Raw genomic sequence first — 19,024 nt, 5'->3', positions numbered from 1 at the left:
TTAAAAATATCTCAAAAGTAAACAAATAATAAGAAATACATTTAAAGTAAATAAACCAAAATATAAAATATAGGCTTGGCCCTTATTCCAATGTATACATATTTTTTAAAACAAAAGAACTGTGTTGTCCGCTCACCCACTAACGACCGCCAATGCACACCAATGCGCCGGTCCCGCCCTGGCTTCACCACACAAATCCAAGGAAGAATGTCTGGCACTGGATTTGCATACGAAACTTTGCTTTATTTTTGCTTGGCAAGGAGTCACAATACAGAGCAGGAACGTCTGATGCGTTTCGCACCTGACGGTGCGAAACGCGTTAGCCGTTCCTGCTCTGTATTGTGATTCCTTGCCAAGCAAAAATAAAGCAAAGTTTCCTATGCATATCCAGTGCCGGACATACTTCCTTGGATTTTTAAAAACATATCATACTTTAATTTAATTTATGTTTTATCTTGATAACCCCTTCCCATGTGCCCTATTAAGGCCATTGATAAAAATGGGACCATACTCAGGACCCCAGATGAGCCACAGTGCTGTGCCAGTGATAAAGCGTCTCTTTCTGGTGGACTCAGCATGTCCATGTATTAGGTTCACACCACGTTTTTGCAATACAGTTCCTGTGTCAGGTTTTTGATAAAAAAAACAGATTCCTCAAAACCTGACTAAACTGTATCAAAACGTGTGTACACATTTTTATCTGTCTACGGTTTGAAAAATGATGTCCGGTTGCATCAGTTTTTTAAGAAAAAAATGTATATGTTTTTTAACTTTTCACTCCGTTATGAATAAAGTTTCACTTTTTTAATTGAAATTCCAAGCAAAAAAAACTGTGCAAAGTCAAAAACTGTATGATGAAAACCGGATGGAACTATACGCACATACGGTTATGTACGGTTCCCATTGATTCCCATGTTAAAAAAAAAAAAAACGTTTAATACGGTTTTTTACCTGGATCAAAAACTGTGGTAGGCCACGGATTTCTGTCCGGAAAAAAAAAAAAGAAAAAGTAAAAAACCGTATAGTTTGAAAAACGGAAACAACCGTATACATTATGGTGCATACAGTTTTGAATGGGAAGTCTATGGGCACTGTTTTCTGTACGGTTGCATACGTTTTTGTTTTTATGAAATCGTATGCCGAAACCGAATAGCAAAATGGTGGTGTGAACCCACCCTGACAAAGGCGTCCATTCATTCATGGCTTCTACATTACCTCCCTAGTGAACGGCCAGCTGCAGCTTCAGGCTTCTGAAGTTGGCTTTAACGTATGTTCAGACGAGCAGATTTTCGTAGCGTATTTTGCTGCGGATCCACTGCTGAAGGACCTCCTATATGCTGGCTTTACATGTGCGTGCCCAGAGCAGCAATACGCCGCTACGAGCAGGCACACTGCGATGTGCGAGTCGCCGCGCGCATGCGCAGTATACTCACACATCGCGGCAGCTCATTGAGCAGGGGGAGCGGCCGCGATGTGTGCAAGTACACCGCGCATGCACGGTGACTCGCACATCGTTTCAGTGTGTCTACACGTAGCATATTGTTGCTCCAAGCAGGCACATGTAAAGCGTAAAATATGCTGCAAATCCACTCGTCTGAACGTACCCTAAGGCTACATTCACCCTACGAATTTCCACAAGGAAGTTTCACTTGCAGCTGCCTCCCATTAAATCAGTTCTAGCGCCGACTGATTGAGCGGATATTCTGCCATGTGAATATGCCCTTAAGCTGTGTTCAGACTGAGTAGCTAGAGATTCTGAGGGTGGCTGGTGCCAACTAAAATCAGACCACATGGATATTGCCATCCCCATAGACAGCATTGTGTTCTGCACAGATTCAGCAAGATTGAGCAAGATCATTCTTTTGGTGGCAGAATTTCGTAGCGTGCACTGTGCCTTGAAACTCCATAGACAGCAATGAGACTCTGCTGCCCCGAAATTTACGAGCGTAATTTGTACACAGAATTACGCTCAAAAATTCCTCAGTCTGAACGTAGACTTACAGCAATGGATTCTAGCCATTTTTTCAGATCTGTCACATGCCCTATCTGTTATAGAAATGCCACAGATTCACACAACAGATGCACCAAATCTGTAATAAATCAACATGGAACAAACTGAAACACAGACTTGGGCAAATACACTGCAGCAAAGTGTGAACATACTCTTATAGCAAATCTGACCGCCAGTTCACCCGCACTAAACCCAATACACAGGGTTATAATGTGGGTGACCCAGATGAGGTAAAAAACTTACCTCATTATCCTCCTGTTCACCCGCACTATAACTTGTGTATTGGGTTTAGGTAAAACTTACCTCATTATCCTCCTGTTCACCCGCACTATAACTTGTGTATTGGGTTTAGGTAAAACTTACCTCATTATCCTCCTGTTCACTCGCACTATAACTTGTGTATTGGGTTTGGGTAAAACTTACCTCATTATCCTCCTGTTCACCCGCACTATAACTGGTGTATTGGGTTTGGGTAAAACTTACCTCATTATCCTCCTGTTCACCCGCACTATAACTTGTGTATTGGGTTTGGGTAAAACTTACCTCATTATCCTCCTGTTCACCCGCACTATAACTTGTGTATTGGGTTTAGGTAAAACTTACCTCATTATCCTCCTGTTCACTCGCACTATAACTTGTGTATTGGGTTTGGGTAAAACTTACCTCATTATCCTCCTGTTCACCCGCACTATAACTGGTGTATTGGGTTTGGGTAAAACTTACCTCATTATCTTCCTGTTCACCCGCACTATAACTTGTGTATTGGGTTTGGGTAAAACTTACCTCATTATCCTCCTGTTCACCCGCACTATAACTTGTGTATTGGGTTTGGGTAAAACTTACCTCATTATCCTCCTGTTCACCCGCACTATAACTGGTGTATTGGGTTTGGGTAAAACTTACCTCATTATCCTCCTGTTCACCCGCACTATAACTTGTGTATTGGGTTTGGGTAAAACTTACCTCATTATCCTCCTGTTCACCCGCACTATAACTGGTGTATTGGGTTTGGGTAAAACTTACCTCATTATCCTCCTGTTCACCCACACTATAACTTGTGTATTGGGTTTGGGTAAAACTTACCTCATTATCCTCCTGTTCACCCGCACTATAACTTGTGTATTGGGTTTGGGTAAAACTTACCTCATTATCCTCCTGTTCACCCGCACTATAACTTGTGTATTGGGTTTGGGTAAAACTTACCTCATTATCCTCCTGTTCACCCGCACTATAACTTGTGTATTGGCTTTGGGTAAAACTTACCTCATTATCCTCCTGTTCACCCGCACTATAACTTGTGTATTGGGTTTGGGTAAAACTTACCTCATTATCCTCCTGTTCACCCGCACTATAACTTGTGTATTGGCTTTGGGTAAAACTTACCTCATTATCCTCCTGTTCACCCGCACTATAACTTGTGTATTGGGTTTGGGTAAAACTTACCTCATTATCCTCCTGTTCACCCGCACTATAACTTGTGTATTGGGTTTAGAGCGGGTCAACTGGCTGTCAGTTTCCCTTGATAGTCTGCGCATATTGGGGGGAGATTTATCAAAACCTGTGTAGAGAAAGAATGGTGCAGTTGCCCATAGCAACCAGATTGCTGATTTTTAAAGAGGCCTGTGAAAAATGAAAGAAGAAATCTGATTGGTTGCTATGGGAAGCTACATCACTCTTCCCCTACACAGGTTTTGATAAATCTCCCCCATTGGCTCTGTGTTCAGTCATTTAGTTTACATTAAAATCTGCAGCTTCAAATTCTGCAGAATACGGTACATGTGAATACACAAGGGGCAGGTGGCATCAAAAAACAGCACTGCCCCTGTCCTCAGGTTGTGTGTGGTATTGCAGCTCAATTCCATCACAGTGAATGGAGCCAAGTTGTAATACCACATACAAACTGATGACAGATGTGGTGCTGTTTTTTTTCTTGGAAGAAATTAGCTCTACGGTGACGATCTGCTGCAGATATGAATAAAAACGAAATGACTGAACACATCATCACATGTGAATGCACCGCAGACGTGTACTGTCCAGGATGGTAATGTTATCTTCAATTCACACCAAACCAACAGCAATAAACACGGAAGAGCTGACAGGCCTTCTCTGGCCGCGCATGCGCACAAGCCGCAAGCTTTACGAATACCTGACTGTGCCAAAACACGCAAACCTGTATAGACAAACAGTAAAATACAAACTAGCACCTAGTTCTCACACAGCTTCATGTATGCGGCATTTAGAACAGAAAACAGCTTTACAAGGCGCAGCTGCAGTCAGCCCCGTAGTCCAGTCACGTCTTACCTCAGCAGCTGTCAGTAGTCGGTGGCGGGAGTATGGCTGACAGGAAGCTTACATTACTTTCCGGGGATGAATAGTCCTCTGCAGAAGCTGACCCTGCTCACACCACTACAGCACTTTGCACCAGAATAGCTCTTGCACTTAGGCTTAGTCTCTGCTTCTCCTCCCATCGGGGTTTTCCCAGGCTCGGGGAATTTCCTATACACTACGCTGTGTCATAACGCGAGTGGCCAGCAGAGGCGCCCCTGTAACCATAGATACATTGCAGTCTATGAGGGAGATCGTGTGTGGTGCTGCGTGTCCTGCTATATGTTTAGCGGCTTTTTTGGGGGAATATCATGCTGCTCTTGCCTTTACACAAAGTGCTGTCTAGGGATGTATTGTAATTCTCTGGTTTTATAGGCTGCAGAAGCCAAGCAATACATGGTAACAAGTCACAAACTGGTGTACCTACCTGTGACTTATAGCTGCCATACATCTTCAATAACGTCAGGCAGAGGCTGGAACTCCATTGAGATTTTTTGTTGCCAAAACGCCATTAAAAACGCCAATTTTCCCACACAGCGTTTTTTCAGTGAAAAAACGCCTCGTCCAGATGTTAGCTGCAAGTCAATAGTAAACTGCAATATGCCAGATTCACTTGGGGTTTTTCAGTTTGGCGTTTTTTTTTTTTTTTTTAAATCCTTTTGGCGTTTTTCAGCAATTTCGGGCTCAGAGGCTGGATTTTCAAAACGCCCGACAAAACCTAGTTTGGCGTTTTTTGCCCTGAAATCGTGGCGTTTTCATCCCATTGAAGTCTATGGGAGAGCAAAAACGCCAAGAAAAACGCCATGTTGGTTTTAAATTTTGCGTTTTTGCAGGCGTTTTTTTATTCTTTTTTTGGACTTTAGCGATCCAAAAAAATTATGGAGATACCTTTTTTATTAACATTTCGTAGGGTACCATAAAAAAGATACAGTAGTGATGGAAAAAATTGTATCTAACGAAATGTATCTTTTTTATTGTGAAATGTTTATAAATTTTTAAACAGGGATCAATTTATGTGAGCGGGTAAAGCACCAAAAATGTAGCCGACAATAATAAAAATGTAGTGTGTGCGTGTTTTTCACTTAAAAAAAAAATTTTTTAGGTAGTACAACTACTCCCAGCATGGAACACACTGTTCCATGATGGGAGTAGTAGTACCTGTACTAATAGACAGGTCACCCACTGCAATCTTTCTGTATAATGTATAGATGCGGCGGCAGCTCTTCTATGGTCCCCTGCACTCACGTATATATACACATATTCATATTTCCCGCAGAGCTGTGATTGGCCAGATGGTTCCAGCCAATCACAGCTCTCTGTGAGAAATCGGAATATGTGTATATATACGGCAGGGCAGGGGACCATAGGAGAGCGGCCGCATCTATACATTATACAGGAGCATCACAGCAGGTGTCAGGAGTGATACCCGCTGTGATCTTTCCTTCTACTACTCCCAACATGGAGTACACTCTGCTCCATGCTGGGAGCTGTAGTACCTGCATTTAATAGACAGATCACAGCGGGTGTCAGAAGTTACACTCACTGCGATCTGTCTATTAATGCAGGTACTACAGCTGCCAGCATGGAGCAGAGTGTGCTCCATGTTGGGAGTAGTAGTACCTGCTGAAGGACACATCACAGCGGGTATAACTACTGACACTCGCTGTGACTATCCTGTCTATAGCAGAGACGCAGAGCGGCTGTATACATCGCTCACATCCCTGCTCTGCACTATACTCTGGGCCAGCCACTCACTCATTCATCTTTTCCTCAGAGCTGTGATTGGCTGCAACCATCAGCTCTGGGCGGAAAATATGAACGGCCAGTGATGTGAATAGAGCAGAGATGGAAGCGCTGTATAGAGCCACATCACTGCTATAGTATGGACGATCGCATCGGGTGTCAGACTGAGCCTGTGGCACAGCAGCTGCCTCAAATGAAAACTACAACTCTCAGCATGCCCTGATACAGCCTGTGGCTCAGCAGCTGCCTCAAATGAAAACTGCAACTCCCAGCATGTTGGACCGAAGGCTGTCTGGGCATGCTTAAAGTTGTAGTTTTGCAACAGCTGCAGGCACCCTGGTTGAGTAAAACTGTCTTAGACAGGTATGCTGGGAGTTGTAATTTTGCAACAGCTAGAGGCACCCTGGTTGAGTAAAACTGTCTTAGACGGGTATGCTGTGAGTTGTAATTTTGCAACAGCTAGAGGCGCTCTGGTTGGGAAACACTGGTATAGGTTATGGTGCAACATTCCGGGAGTTGGAGGATAGGTTGGATAAATACTGGCCATTGCGGTGCTGGTATTTTTAATATAAAAATACCGGCAGGGTGGCCAAAATACCAGCGGTGCCAGTAAAATACTGGCCAGGTGGCAACGCTATCTTGTGCAGGCTCATCCCTCCTATAACAGTAGGGTCCGGCGATCATGTGGAGAGAGTCAGGAGTCGATTTGGCTGACATTAGTATAAGGTGTAGGCGCACAGTTAGGGTATGTTCACACAGTAGTAAAATTTGGGGAATGTCTGCCCAGAAAACACAGGTGAACTGTATTCCACACATTTGAAAGTTTCGGCGGGCGCTAGAATTGCTCAGAAATGCGCCATCTCATAGACTGCAATGCATTTCCAAACAAAATCCACAGAGAGAATAGACAAGTCAGAATCAGGATTTCAGAAATATCTGCCACGGAAATTCCACTGCACAGTGCAGCAGAATCCCATTGAAATCAATGGGACTCTGCTACAGCGGAATGTCCGTGCAGAATATTCTGGCAGAATTCCGCACGGACATTCTACTGTGTGATCATACCCTTGGGGCTTGTTCAAGAAAGACAACTTTTTATTTCTTTTATTTATGCAGAAACTGCACCTATTTCCACGTAGTATTACCTACTAGCGCAATGTCACATGTACTGTATTTTGCTGCATATTTTTTACAGCTGATTTTGTTACCGATTGACTTTAACCCCTTAATGACCAAGCTTATTTTCACCTTAAGGACCAGGCCAATTTTATTTTAGAGTTTTCGTTTTTTCCTCCTCACCTTCTAAAATCCATAACTCTTTTATATTTCCATGTAAAGACCCATATAAGGGCTTGTTTTTTGTGTGACCAATTGTACTTTGTAATGAAACCTCTCATTTTACCATAAAATGTACGGTGAACCCTAAAAAAATTTTTTTTAGGGAGGAAATTTAAATGAAAACCAAAATTTTGCACATTTTGGAGGGTTTTGTTTTCACCGCTTAAAAAAAATCTAAAACTTTTTGTACAAAAGCAGTAATCTAAAATCTCCCTATTTTGACCACCTATAACTTTTTCATTTTTCCATATACAGGTGGTATGAGGGCCCATTTTCTTGCGCCGTCATCTGTACTTTTTTTTTACTACATTTATACTACATTTGCATATATAAATCTCTTAGATCATTTTTTATAAATTTTTTTAAATAAAATGTGACAAAAAAAGCAACCTTTTTGGACTTTTTAAATTTTTTACGTTTACACCATTCACCGTACGGGATCATTAACATTATATTTTGATAGTTCGGACATTTACGCATGCGGCAATATCAAATATGTTTATTAACCCCATAAGGGTTTTTCCGTTTTTGCACTTTCGTTTTTTCCTCCTTACCTTTTAAAAATCATAACCCTTTCAATTTTCCACCTAAAAATCCATATTATGGCTTATTTTTTGCATCACCAATTCTACTTTGCAGTGACATTAGTCATTTTACCCAAAAATTCACGGCGAAACGGAAAAGAAAATCATTGTGCGACAAAATCGAAGAAAAAACGCCATTTTGTAATTTTTGGGGGCTTCCATTTCTACGTAGTGCATATTTCGGTAAAAATGACACCTTATCATTATTCTGTAGGTCCATACGATTAAAATGATACCCTACTTATATAGGTTTGATTTTGTTGTACTTCTGGAAAAAATCATAGCTACATGCAGGAAAATTTATACGTTTAAAAATGTCCTCTTCTGACCCCTATAACTTTTTTATTTTTCCACGTACAGGGCGGTATGAGGACTCATTTTTTGCACCGTGATCTGAAGTTTTTAACGGTATGATTTTTGTTTTGATCGGACCTTTTGATCACTTTTTATTCATTGTTTAATAGTATAAAAAGTGACCAAAAATGTTTGGAGTTTGGAATTTTTTTGCGCGTACGCCATTGAACGTGCATTTTAATTAATGATATATTTTTATAGTTCGAACATTTACGCACGCGGCGATACCACATATGTTTATTTTATTTTTATTTACACTGTTTAATTTTTTTTATGGGAAAAGGGGGGTGATTCAAACTTTTATTAGTGAAGGGGTTAAATGACCTTTATTAACACTTTTTTAAACTTTTTTTTCAGTGTTATAGGTCCCATAGGGACCTATAACACTGCACACACTGATCTCTCATGCTGATCACTGGCGTGTATTAACACGCCTGTGATCAGTGTTATCGGCGCTTGACTGCTCCATCCTGGATCTCAGGCATGGAGCAGTCATTCGTTAATCGGACACCGAGGAGGCAGATAAGGGCCCTCCGGGTGTCCTGTAAGCTGTTCAGGACACCGCGATTTCACCGCGGCGGTCCCGAACAGCCCGACTGACTAGCCGGGATAGTTTCACTTTCACTTTAGAAGCAGCGGTCAGCTTTGACCGCCGTTTCTAAAGGGTTAATACCGCACATTGCCGCAATCACGATGTGTGGTATTAGCCGCGGGTCCCGGCCGTTGATGAGCGCCGGGACCGACGCGATGTGATGCGGGGTCGCAGCGCGACCCCGCTTCATATCGAGGGAGCCGGCGCAGGACGTAAATATACGTCCTGCGTCGTTAAGGGGTTAAAAAAAAATGTTGCGCTTTTTGGGGGTAAAATGGGAAAAACTGACAATTTTCATTGGGGGAGGGGATTTTTCACTTTTTTTTCCTTTTTATTTTTACATTTTTTAACTTTTTTTTAAACACTTTTTATGTCCCAATAGGGGACTATCTATAGCAATCGTTTGTTTGCTAATACTGTGCAGTGCTATGTATAGGACACAGCACTGCTCAGTATTATCGGTGATCTTCTGCTCGGGTCTGCTCGATCGCAGACCAGAGCAGAAGACCCCGGGAGACGGCCGGAGCTAGGTAAGGGGACCTCCGGCTGTCATGCTGGATGATCGGATCGCCGCGGCAGCGCTGCGGGCGATCCGATCATCCAATCAAAGTGCCGCAATGCTACAGATGCCGTGATCTGTATTGATCACGACATCGGAGGGGTTAATGGCGGCAGCCGGAACCTGCCGTGTATGACACGAGCACCCTTCCGATGCTCGCGGTCATACACAGGATGTAAATATACGTCCTGGTGCGGGAAGTCCCGCCAAACCAGGACGTACATTTACGTCCGTGGTCGTTAAGGGGTTAATGGGTAAAAATATGTATATGTTGCATATTTTGCTTCTTATTTTCCTACCCATTTAAGTCATATGCAGTATATGCAGCATATACTTTACGTGTGACCCTAACCTCAAAAAAGCTTCTATTGATTTCCATAGATGCTGAGGCAATGCACTTTTTTTTCTCCTTTGTGTGTAAAAGAAATGGGATATTACTGTAGTGGACCAATACAGAAGTGACCCTTCTGTACAATCTATGGTCCTTTTCAGGTGGATTCAGTCCTAGTCCCCTGGCCCCACACTCCTCAGGACTTTGGGTATGTGATTGTTCCTACAAGTGGTTAATGTATTTCATTTAGATGTATGTAACCAGAGAAGGTTTCTGTGACCAGGTGACTTGCGTGGGTACCTATAGGACCCCTCCAAATTGCTCCCTTATAAACCCAGGGAGAAGCTAGCTAGCTCTTGAGTTCTAGTCTTTGCTGAGTACAGAACAGTCCAGACCTGAGAGTGTCTGGTGTCCCTAAGAGACCCAAGGCCTAACCACGCAGCCACGCTTCCACCACCAAGTGCCCGAAATGTAAAAGTCAAAGCCTGGTAAGCTACCACAGGTGTAAAGTCTAGTCAGTCATAGTCAAGTCAGACAAATCTGCTAAAGTCAGCGTGGGTCTGCATAATTCAGTCCAAGTCCACTACAAGTCCCAGATGGCCCGCAAGTCTCTTAAGTCACTGGTCATCTCCTTGGGCCTAACTGAGCTGTAAAGACTATAACATCTGTCTTCCTCAGTAAAGCTGCCGTTGTTCCGTAACTTGGCATCGGAGCCAATATTTGCCCTGCGCCTAGCCCAGGATCCAGCGGCCATACCTCGGGTGGTGCAGAGGTTAACCACCCCCTGGTGTCACGAATACAAGGGGTTAATGCCATCTGCCCCTAGGGTAATAACATCTGCCCTTCATCACACCCTCACCACATTACTTTACATATAGACTTGCATATAGAACCTCAATACATAGACCTCAATACAAGTCTATGGGAGGGGGCGTGGCGGTCGTCACCCCCCTGCCATAGACTTGCATTAAGGGGGCGGGCTGTGATGTCATGACATCACAGCTCCGTCCCCTGTATCGGTGTGCCGGGTGCCGCAGCGGCGATCCCGGGGGTCCCCAGCAGCGGGACCCCGGCGATCTGACATCTTATCCCCTATCCTTTGGATAGGGGATAAGATGTCTAGGGGCGGAGTTTAAGAACAAGGCCAATTTTTGTTTTTGCACTTTCATTTTTTTCCTCCTCACCTTCTAAAAATCATAACGCTTTCAATTATGCACCTACAGGCCCATATAAGGGCTTGTTTTTTGCGTCACCAATTGTACTTTGTAATGACAATACTTGTTTTACAACAAAATCAGCAACGAAACAAAAAAAAAACTTATTTGTGGTGTGAAATAAAAAAAAATGCATTTTGTAACTTTTGGGGGCTCTCTTTTCTACGCAGTGCACTTTTTGGTAGAAATGACACCTTATCTTTATTCTGTAGGTCCATACGGTTACAAGGATACCCAATTTATGCCCAATTTATAACTACATGCACCAATTTATAACTACATGCATATGTTGCGGTACCACATATGATTGTTATTATTTTTATTTTATTATTTTATTTAAAAAAAAATTGAAAAGGGGGGGGATTCAGACTTTTATTAGGAAGGGGTTAATTAACTTTTATAAACTTTTATTTTAACACTTTATTTTTTCTAGCCCTCATAGGGGGCTACAACATGCAATCTGTTGATTGCATATACTGATCAATGCTATGCCATAGCATAACATTGATCAGTGTTATCGGTGCTCTGCTGCTCCAGCCTGCTGAGCAGGCATGGAGCAGCAGAACACCTATCGGACAGTGAGGGGGCAGGCGAGCACCCTCCCGCTGTCCTCTCAGCTGATTGGGACATCGCGATTTTGTCACGATAGTCCCGATCAGCTCCGCTGAGCTGCCGGCGCATTTTACATTCGTTTTTAGACGCCGCGATCAACCTTGATTGCGGCATTTAAAGCGTTAATGCCGGGCATCGGCCTGATCGGCAGTGCCCTGCATTAACCCTGGGTCCTTGCTGCTGAGAGCAGTTAGGACCCACCAGGTTTGGGTCTGTTCTCACGGGCGGATTTGATTGCGATTTTCAGCAACGAAAATTATACTTTTTTGGCCTTCATTGGGTGACTGAGGTCTATGAAGACCTTAACACGTACTACATATGGAATCCTTCTATTGTGATCATGTGCAAACTGCGGCCAAAACTCTCCTCTGGACCACATGTACTAGAATTCTGGTGCAAGGCAATTGGAAGACCTTTATTAGGCAGCATATAAGAAAAAAACTGAAAACTGCTTCGCACAGGTGCAAAGGGGCATGCCCTGGAATGCCATGCCGTGTGCCAAAAAAATGCATCAGCATTTTTGGTGCATTACCTTTGCCTGAAATTAACGACATAAAGACTAATGGGGACATTTATCATTGTTGCTTTGGTAAGCGAGTTCTGAAGTCCTTTTTTTTTTTTTGCTTTTGGTTTTGCTTATACGTTGGTGACCCGATAGCCTGGAAAATATGGATGATTGGAGCTTAGGACTAACCGACCAATGGCAGGAGGGGGGGCCGGAGGGTTAAAGTTGAAATCCCCGCTCTGCCCGCCAGCGGGGAGAAGATGGCCTGAGTGCAGGAGGAGGAGGCGGGACCGGTGATCGCGCCGGGCAGCGGCAGGATCTGCGGGAGCGGCGGAGACAGCAGTAAAGATCAGTGGTAAGTGATCTTCACTGCTGCCTTCTAGGAGTTGCCAAATTACAACTCCCAGCATGCCCCGACAGTCAAAGGCTGTCTGGGCATGCTGGTTATTGTAGTTTTGCAACATCTGTAGGGCAAGAGTTTGGAGACCACTATACAGTGGTGCCCAAGTTGTAGCCCTCCAGATGTTGCAAAACTACAACTCCAAGCATGCCCAGGCATGCTAGGAGTTGTAATTCTGTAACATCTGGCCCTTTAGATTTCCCCCATTGTTTAGTGGCTACAAGAGGTTACTGCACCTCAGCTCCCACTGAAGTGAATTGTTGAACTGCAATAACCCGTCACAACCACTTCACAATGGTCCAGATTAATCAATCTGTCTGAAACCAAAACTATCTGGTTCTGTCCATAGCAACCAATCGCAGCTCAGCTTTCATATCTAAACAAGTTCTGGTAAAATAAAAACTGAGCTGTGATTGGTTGCTATGAACAAAACCAGACAGTTAGGCTATGCTCATGCCTCGGAATTTCCATGCGGAATTCTGCATTGGAATTCTTCACGGAAATTCCGCTGCAGCAGAGTCCCATTGTATTTAATGGGATTGTGATGCGCTGTCCATACAGTGGAATTTCCGTGCCAGGCGAGGACATTTCTAATTGTGTGTCTGCAGAAATAATTAACTTGTCATTCTGCGGACTCCATATAAAATGCATGGCCTTCTATTAGACAAAACATTCCCGTGTGGCATGTGCCGGCGCCCACAATCTTCGGAGTATGCGCACAAAGATTTGCAGTGCGGACATTACGAATCTTGAACATATCCTTATGGTTTCAGGCAGATATGGTTTTAATACAGAAAGAAAACAAAAATAAGTCTCAAAAAGTTTTTTTTTATTATTATTCAGATCAAGGAAATAATATTATTACACTTTGGACCAAAATTCTAGTTCTACTACGGAACCATCAAAACTTGTTGTTTAACTGCACCATTTTTTCAAGACCATGCTAGAATGTGCTATTTTTGCAAAACCACTTCACAGTTTTGTGAAAATTGTGTGAGAAGGTGGCACATATAAATACAACCAATGGGTGAAAACCACATGTGATACATGCAGTCTTTGCATTTATACAGTAAGGGTAGGGTCACACAGGAGCCCATCCGCAGCATATTTGACTCTGCGGATGCGCTGCCAGCAGTCACAGAGCCACGGCAGAGCGACCTCCTTGCTGCTGCTGTAGCTCTGTGTCCCCGCTTGTATTTGTGGATTTCCTGCCGGCAGTCATGAGTAGACACGCAGAACTACGGGAGCTTGCTCTGCCTGGGCCCTGTGACTGCCGTTGGCACATCCGCAGCGTCACATATACTGTGCATGTGCTCCTGTGTGACAATACCCTAAGGCTAGGTTCACACTACAGAACTTCCAGGCGGAGATTCTGAGTACTCCCAATGCTGATTGAATGAGTTGGCGCTAGGACTGCGCAGACATTGCTGTCCCCATGCACAGCAATGTCTGTGGCGCAGACTCTGCCTAAAAAAATTAGCATGCTCATTCTTTTGGTGGCGGAATTTTTTATCAGCGTAATATCTGCCGCTGATATTCCATAGTGTGCATAGTGCAGGGGAATCCCTTTGCCAGCAAAAGGATTCCACTGCATCGGAATTTCCATCTGAAATTCCTACATGGAATTTCAGACAGAAATTCCTTAGTGTGAACTTAGCCTAACTGAATTCTGTGTATAAGGGACGAAACAACAATTAACCCCTTAAGGACCAAGGACGTACCGGTACGTCCTTGGTCCTGCTCTCCTGATATAACGCGGGGTTACACAGTAACCCCGCATCATATCACGGCGGGCCCGGCGTCATAGTGAAGCCGGGACCCGCCTCTAATAGCGCGCAGCGCCGTTCGCGGCGGCGCGTGCTATTAACCCTTTAGCCGCGCGCTCAGAGCTGAGCCGCGCGGCTAAAAGCGAAAGTTGCCGCCTAGCTCAGTGGGCTGTTCGGGATAGCCGCGGCGAAATCGCGGCATCCCGAAAAGCTTACAGGACAGCCTGTCCGATCGCCGAATGACTGTTCAGTGCCTGAGATCCAGGCATGAGCAGTCATGCGGCAGAATCGTTGATCACTGGTTTCTTATGAGAAACCAGTGATCAATGATGAAGATCAATGTGTGCAGTGTTATAGGTCCCTATGGGACCTATAACACTGCAAAAAAAAAAGTGAAAAAAAAAAGTGAATAAAGATCATTTAACTCCTCCCTTATTAAAAGTTTGAATCACCCCCCTTTTCCAATAAAAAAAAAAAACAGTGTAAATAAAAATAAAAATAAACATATATGGTATCACCGCGTGCGGAAATGTCCGAATTATAAAAATATATCATTAATTAAACCAAAATAGTGCATTTTTGGTCACTTTTTATATCATTTAAAAATGATCAATAAGTCCTATCAATGCAAAAATGGTACCGTTAAAAACTTCAGATCACGGCGCAAAAAATAAGCCCTCATACCGCCCCATACACGGAAAAATAAAAAAGTTATAGGGGTCAGAAGATGACAATTTTAAACGTATTAATTTTCCTGCATGTAGCTATGATTTTTTCCAGAAGTCCGACAAAATCAAACCTATATAAGTAGGGTATCATTTTAATCGTATGGACCTACAGAATAAAGATAAGATGTCATTTTTACCGAAAATGTACTACGTAGAAACAGAAGCCCCCAAAAGTTACAAAACGGCGTTTTTTTTTTCAATTTTGTTGCACAATGATTTTTTTTTCCGTTTCACCATAGATTTTTGGGCAAAATGACTGACACCATTACAAAGTAGAATTGGTGGCGCAAAAAATAAGCCATCATATGGATTTTTAGGTGCAAAATTGAAAGAGTTATGATTTTTTAAAGGCAAGGAGCAAAAAACGAAAATGGAAAAACGGAAACCCCCCCGGTCCTTAAGGGGTTAAGCAGTAGTTACTAAGGCTTCTTACATTCTTTTCTTTATGGGCTCTGAATCATTAAATAGGTAGGGCTGTCTTTGATGTGGAAGTAAATGCCAGGAGTTCCCCATTAAAAAAAGGTTTGGAAACTCTGGACATATGTTTGACTTATTGTGTGTTGTTCCTCTTTCTAATGTATTTATTCCCATGGGATTGTGTAATGGGGGACATTTATCATGGTGTCCCCCCTTTTTTTTCTTTGTTTCAATTGTCCCCAACAAAAACCACAGCAAGCTGTGCTGCGATTTTTTGTGACTTTTCACATAGAGCTATTTTTATGCACCAGTGAATTTGTGTGTACATCGCACACGCCATGATAAATGTCATTTTTTACCCCACACAATTGAATGCTTTTCACATATCTTTCATTTTCATGTTGTCAGAGAAGCCACTGTTAAATTAGGGCACTGTGGTGATATACCAGTGGTGGATTATAAAATGGAGACTACTTACCGTATTTTTCGCTGTATAAGACGCACTTTTTCTTCCCCAAAACTGGGGGGAAAAAGTCGGTGCGTCTTATACGGCGAATACACCCCTATCGCGGCGGTCCCTGCGGCCATCAACAGCCGGGACCCGCGGCTAATACAGGACATCATCGATCGCGGTGATGCCCTGTATTAACCCTTCAGACGCGGCAATCAAAGATGACCGCCGCATCTGAAGGGAAAGTGACACTAACCCGGCAGTTCAGTCGGGTTGTTCGGGACCGCCGTGATTTCACCGCGGTGGTCCCGAACAGCCAGACTGAATAGCCGGGTTAGTGCTTACAGGACACCGGGAGGGACCTTACCTGCCTCCTCGGTGTCTTCTCCGTTCAGGGATCCCCTGTATGGCCGGCGCTCTCCTTCCTCGTCATCACGTCGTCGCGTACATGCATCGGCGTGCGTAACGACGTGATGACGGAGATCGAGGATACCCGGCCGGCAGCAGAGACGTTCAGCAGCAGGCCGGCAGCAGAGCGACGGGGACACGGCAACAGCGATGGAGCGACATCCAGGGCAGCGGTGACGGGTCCGGAGCGGCGGGGACACGTGAGTATTACCTCCTATGCAGTGGTCTTCAATCTGCGGACCTCCAGATGTTGTAAAACTACAACTCCCAGCATGCCCGGACAGCCAACAGCTGTCCGGGTATGCTGGGAGTTGTAGTTTTGCAACATCTGGAGGTCCGCAGGTTGAAGACCACTATTGGGTTTAAAATCTTAAATTTTTTCAGATTTTGCACCTAAAAATAGGGTGCGTCTTATACGCCGCTGCGTCCTATAGGGCGAAAAATACGGTACATTCTAAGAGAAGGCCAACTACTATATGGGAGCGCAATTCAGAGGATAACTACTGTGTGGGGGTACTATTAGGGGGGTAACTACAGTGTGGGTCACAAAAAGGAGCATAATCACCATTTAGGGCATTGTGGATGGGGAGATTATTTAGAGATATGGGAGGCTCTAGGGGGAGTTGTAAAATTGGGCCTAAGATGTTTGTCCAACAGCCCGGGCCCATGGTAAGTTATTCCACCACTGAGCCAACCACGAGATAAGTGCGACCACACTAGAACACAGGGATATAGTCTGATGTCACCTCCTTTTGTGGTATGTGGGGGACACCTGATCACATGTACTTTTGATGCTATGTGATTTCCCTCCTATAGGATTCCTAGTAAAACGATGCTAATTTGTTTTCATGAAGAGTAAAAAGTAGCCTGGATAGTGGGGTGGCTGTGGATATAGGGGAAGATTTATCAAAATCTATGTAGAGGACAATTTAACCAGTTGCCCATAGCAACCAATCAGGCTGCGTCTTTCATTTTTTTCAGAAGGCCTCAGAGAGATAAAAGAATCAATCTGATTGGTTGCTATGGGCAACTGCTTAACTTTTCCTCTACACAGGTTTTGATAAGTCTCTCCCATAGTATATTAGAATTTTGTGAAAGCATTTGACACTGTCCCTCATAGATGCCTGCTAAATAAAGGTTAGAAAGTATCATTTGTGACTGGATTGAACACTGGTGTAAAGGGGTACTCCAGTGGAAAAAAAAAAATTCTCATCAACTGGTGCAAGAAAGTTAAACAGATTTCCAAATTACTTCTATAAAAAAAATCTTAATCCTTCCAGTACTTATCAGCTGCTGTATGCTACAGAGCAAGTTCTTTTCTTTTTGGATTTCTTTTCTGTCTGACCACAGTGCTCTCTGCGGACACATCTGTCCATGTCAGGAACTGTCCAGAGCAGGAACAAATCCCCATAGCAAATCTATTCTCCTGCGGATAGGGGATAAGCTTTTTGATACTGGACTACTACAATATGTGATGTCCCAGTATAGGACATGGTCCTGTACTTCCCTTAGGCCCTGTCAGGTTGAGTCCCTCAGTGACCTAGGGCTCCCCTGCAGGGACTCCCCCTGTTGGTTTTATAAAGATGTGTGTGTCACTTTAATGCTTAGACATGATCCCTATCTATAGATAGTCTCAAGGACCTGTGGGAGGTCTCAAGGACCTGTGAGTAAGCCTGTCACATGTTATGTTATGCAGTCACGTGATTTGTTGTCACGTTCTCCCAGAGAGCACCAGTTTAACCTATGACCCACGTCTTGACCAATGAGCTTTAGTCCAGCCCCCCACTATATAAAGAGGTGGACATTACTATTCAGTCTCTTAGCACTTACCACCAACTACCTTACTGAGCTCAGCTACCAGAGAACTCAGGGCAAGTGATCAGCATCTGTAAGGCCACAAAGCTACCATCTCTCCAGTAAGTCTTAAGTCTATGTCTGCTGTCAATGAAACTAGTCAAGTCCTGCACATAGTCAAGTCAAGTCTAATTACAAGTCAAGTTTATTACAAATATATTGGTCCAGCAAGCTGCGAGGTCCTCAGGGTCCTGGCCACCTCTCTGAGAATTCTGTGAAGACAGCTGGTTGATAGCTGGTTGTGGACTCTCATTTCACTACTAGCAATTGGGATAGCGGAGAATCCGGGCGGAGAATCCGGGGGTTAATACCATCCAGACCCCGGGGATAATACCATCTGATCCCACCTACGGCCACCGCCACACACGCCATTCACCCGGTGGTTCACCACAAATACTTGGTAGGAAATACACCTGAATAGGTCGTCATATACAGTACTTTGCGATAAGTTAGTGTGTGTAGGGAAACTGTTGTTATGGTATTTTTTCATCTTTTGGCCTGGGAATTATATTAAAGTGAACAGAAAGTTGTCACATCAGTATTACAATCTTACAATAAAGTAAGGAATGGATGTCAAAAACTGTTGTAATTTTGATATTAAACTAAACCTAAAAAATGACCTACAGATGTTGAACAATTTATAAAAACCCTGAATTCAGTAGCATGTGAAAGGAAATAAATGAATAATAAACACAATGGGAAATGAAAAAGGGAACTGGAAATACAATCCATAATTATAAACTTCACTTGAATTATTATTTCTCATATGTTCTTTACTACTAATTAGGAAACTCAGTCAGTAGTATGGCAGCACTTCTTCTTGACCATCTTG

The 19,024-nt window shown here is 43.5% G+C and overlaps 1 protein-coding gene across 6 annotated transcripts in view; it reads right to left on the bottom strand.

The window, feature by feature from the left end:
* The window catches only part of TNFAIP3 (TNF alpha induced protein 3), a 46,171-nt gene extending 29,059 nt beyond the window's left edge, over positions 1–17,112 (bottom strand). The window contains exon 1 of one of the 6 annotated variants that reach the window (XM_056566655.1): positions 16,904–17,112. Coding sequence is in view for 2 of the 6 variants with exons in the window: in XM_056566650.1 (XP_056422625.1) it covers positions 3,455–3,546 (92 nt within the window). In the remaining 4 variants the exon portion in view is untranslated. Of the gene's footprint in view, positions 1–2,254; positions 2,287–3,454; positions 3,896–4,016; positions 4,154–4,312; positions 4,614–16,903 lie in introns of those variants that run through there. The other 5 variants (XM_056566652.1, XM_056566654.1, XM_056566653.1 and 2 more) reach the window with 5 other exon arrangements.
* Between the last annotated feature and the right edge of the window lie 1,912 nt (positions 17,113–19,024).

The sequence above is a fragment of the Hyla sarda genome, chromosome 3 (assembly GCF_029499605.1).
Source record: "Hyla sarda isolate aHylSar1 chromosome 3, aHylSar1.hap1, whole genome shotgun sequence".
Lineage (NCBI taxonomy): Eukaryota > Metazoa > Chordata > Amphibia > Anura > Hylidae > Hyla > Hyla sarda.
The sequence above is the reverse complement of the archived record's forward strand: the minus strand, read 5'-3'. Positions and strand labels throughout refer to the sequence as shown.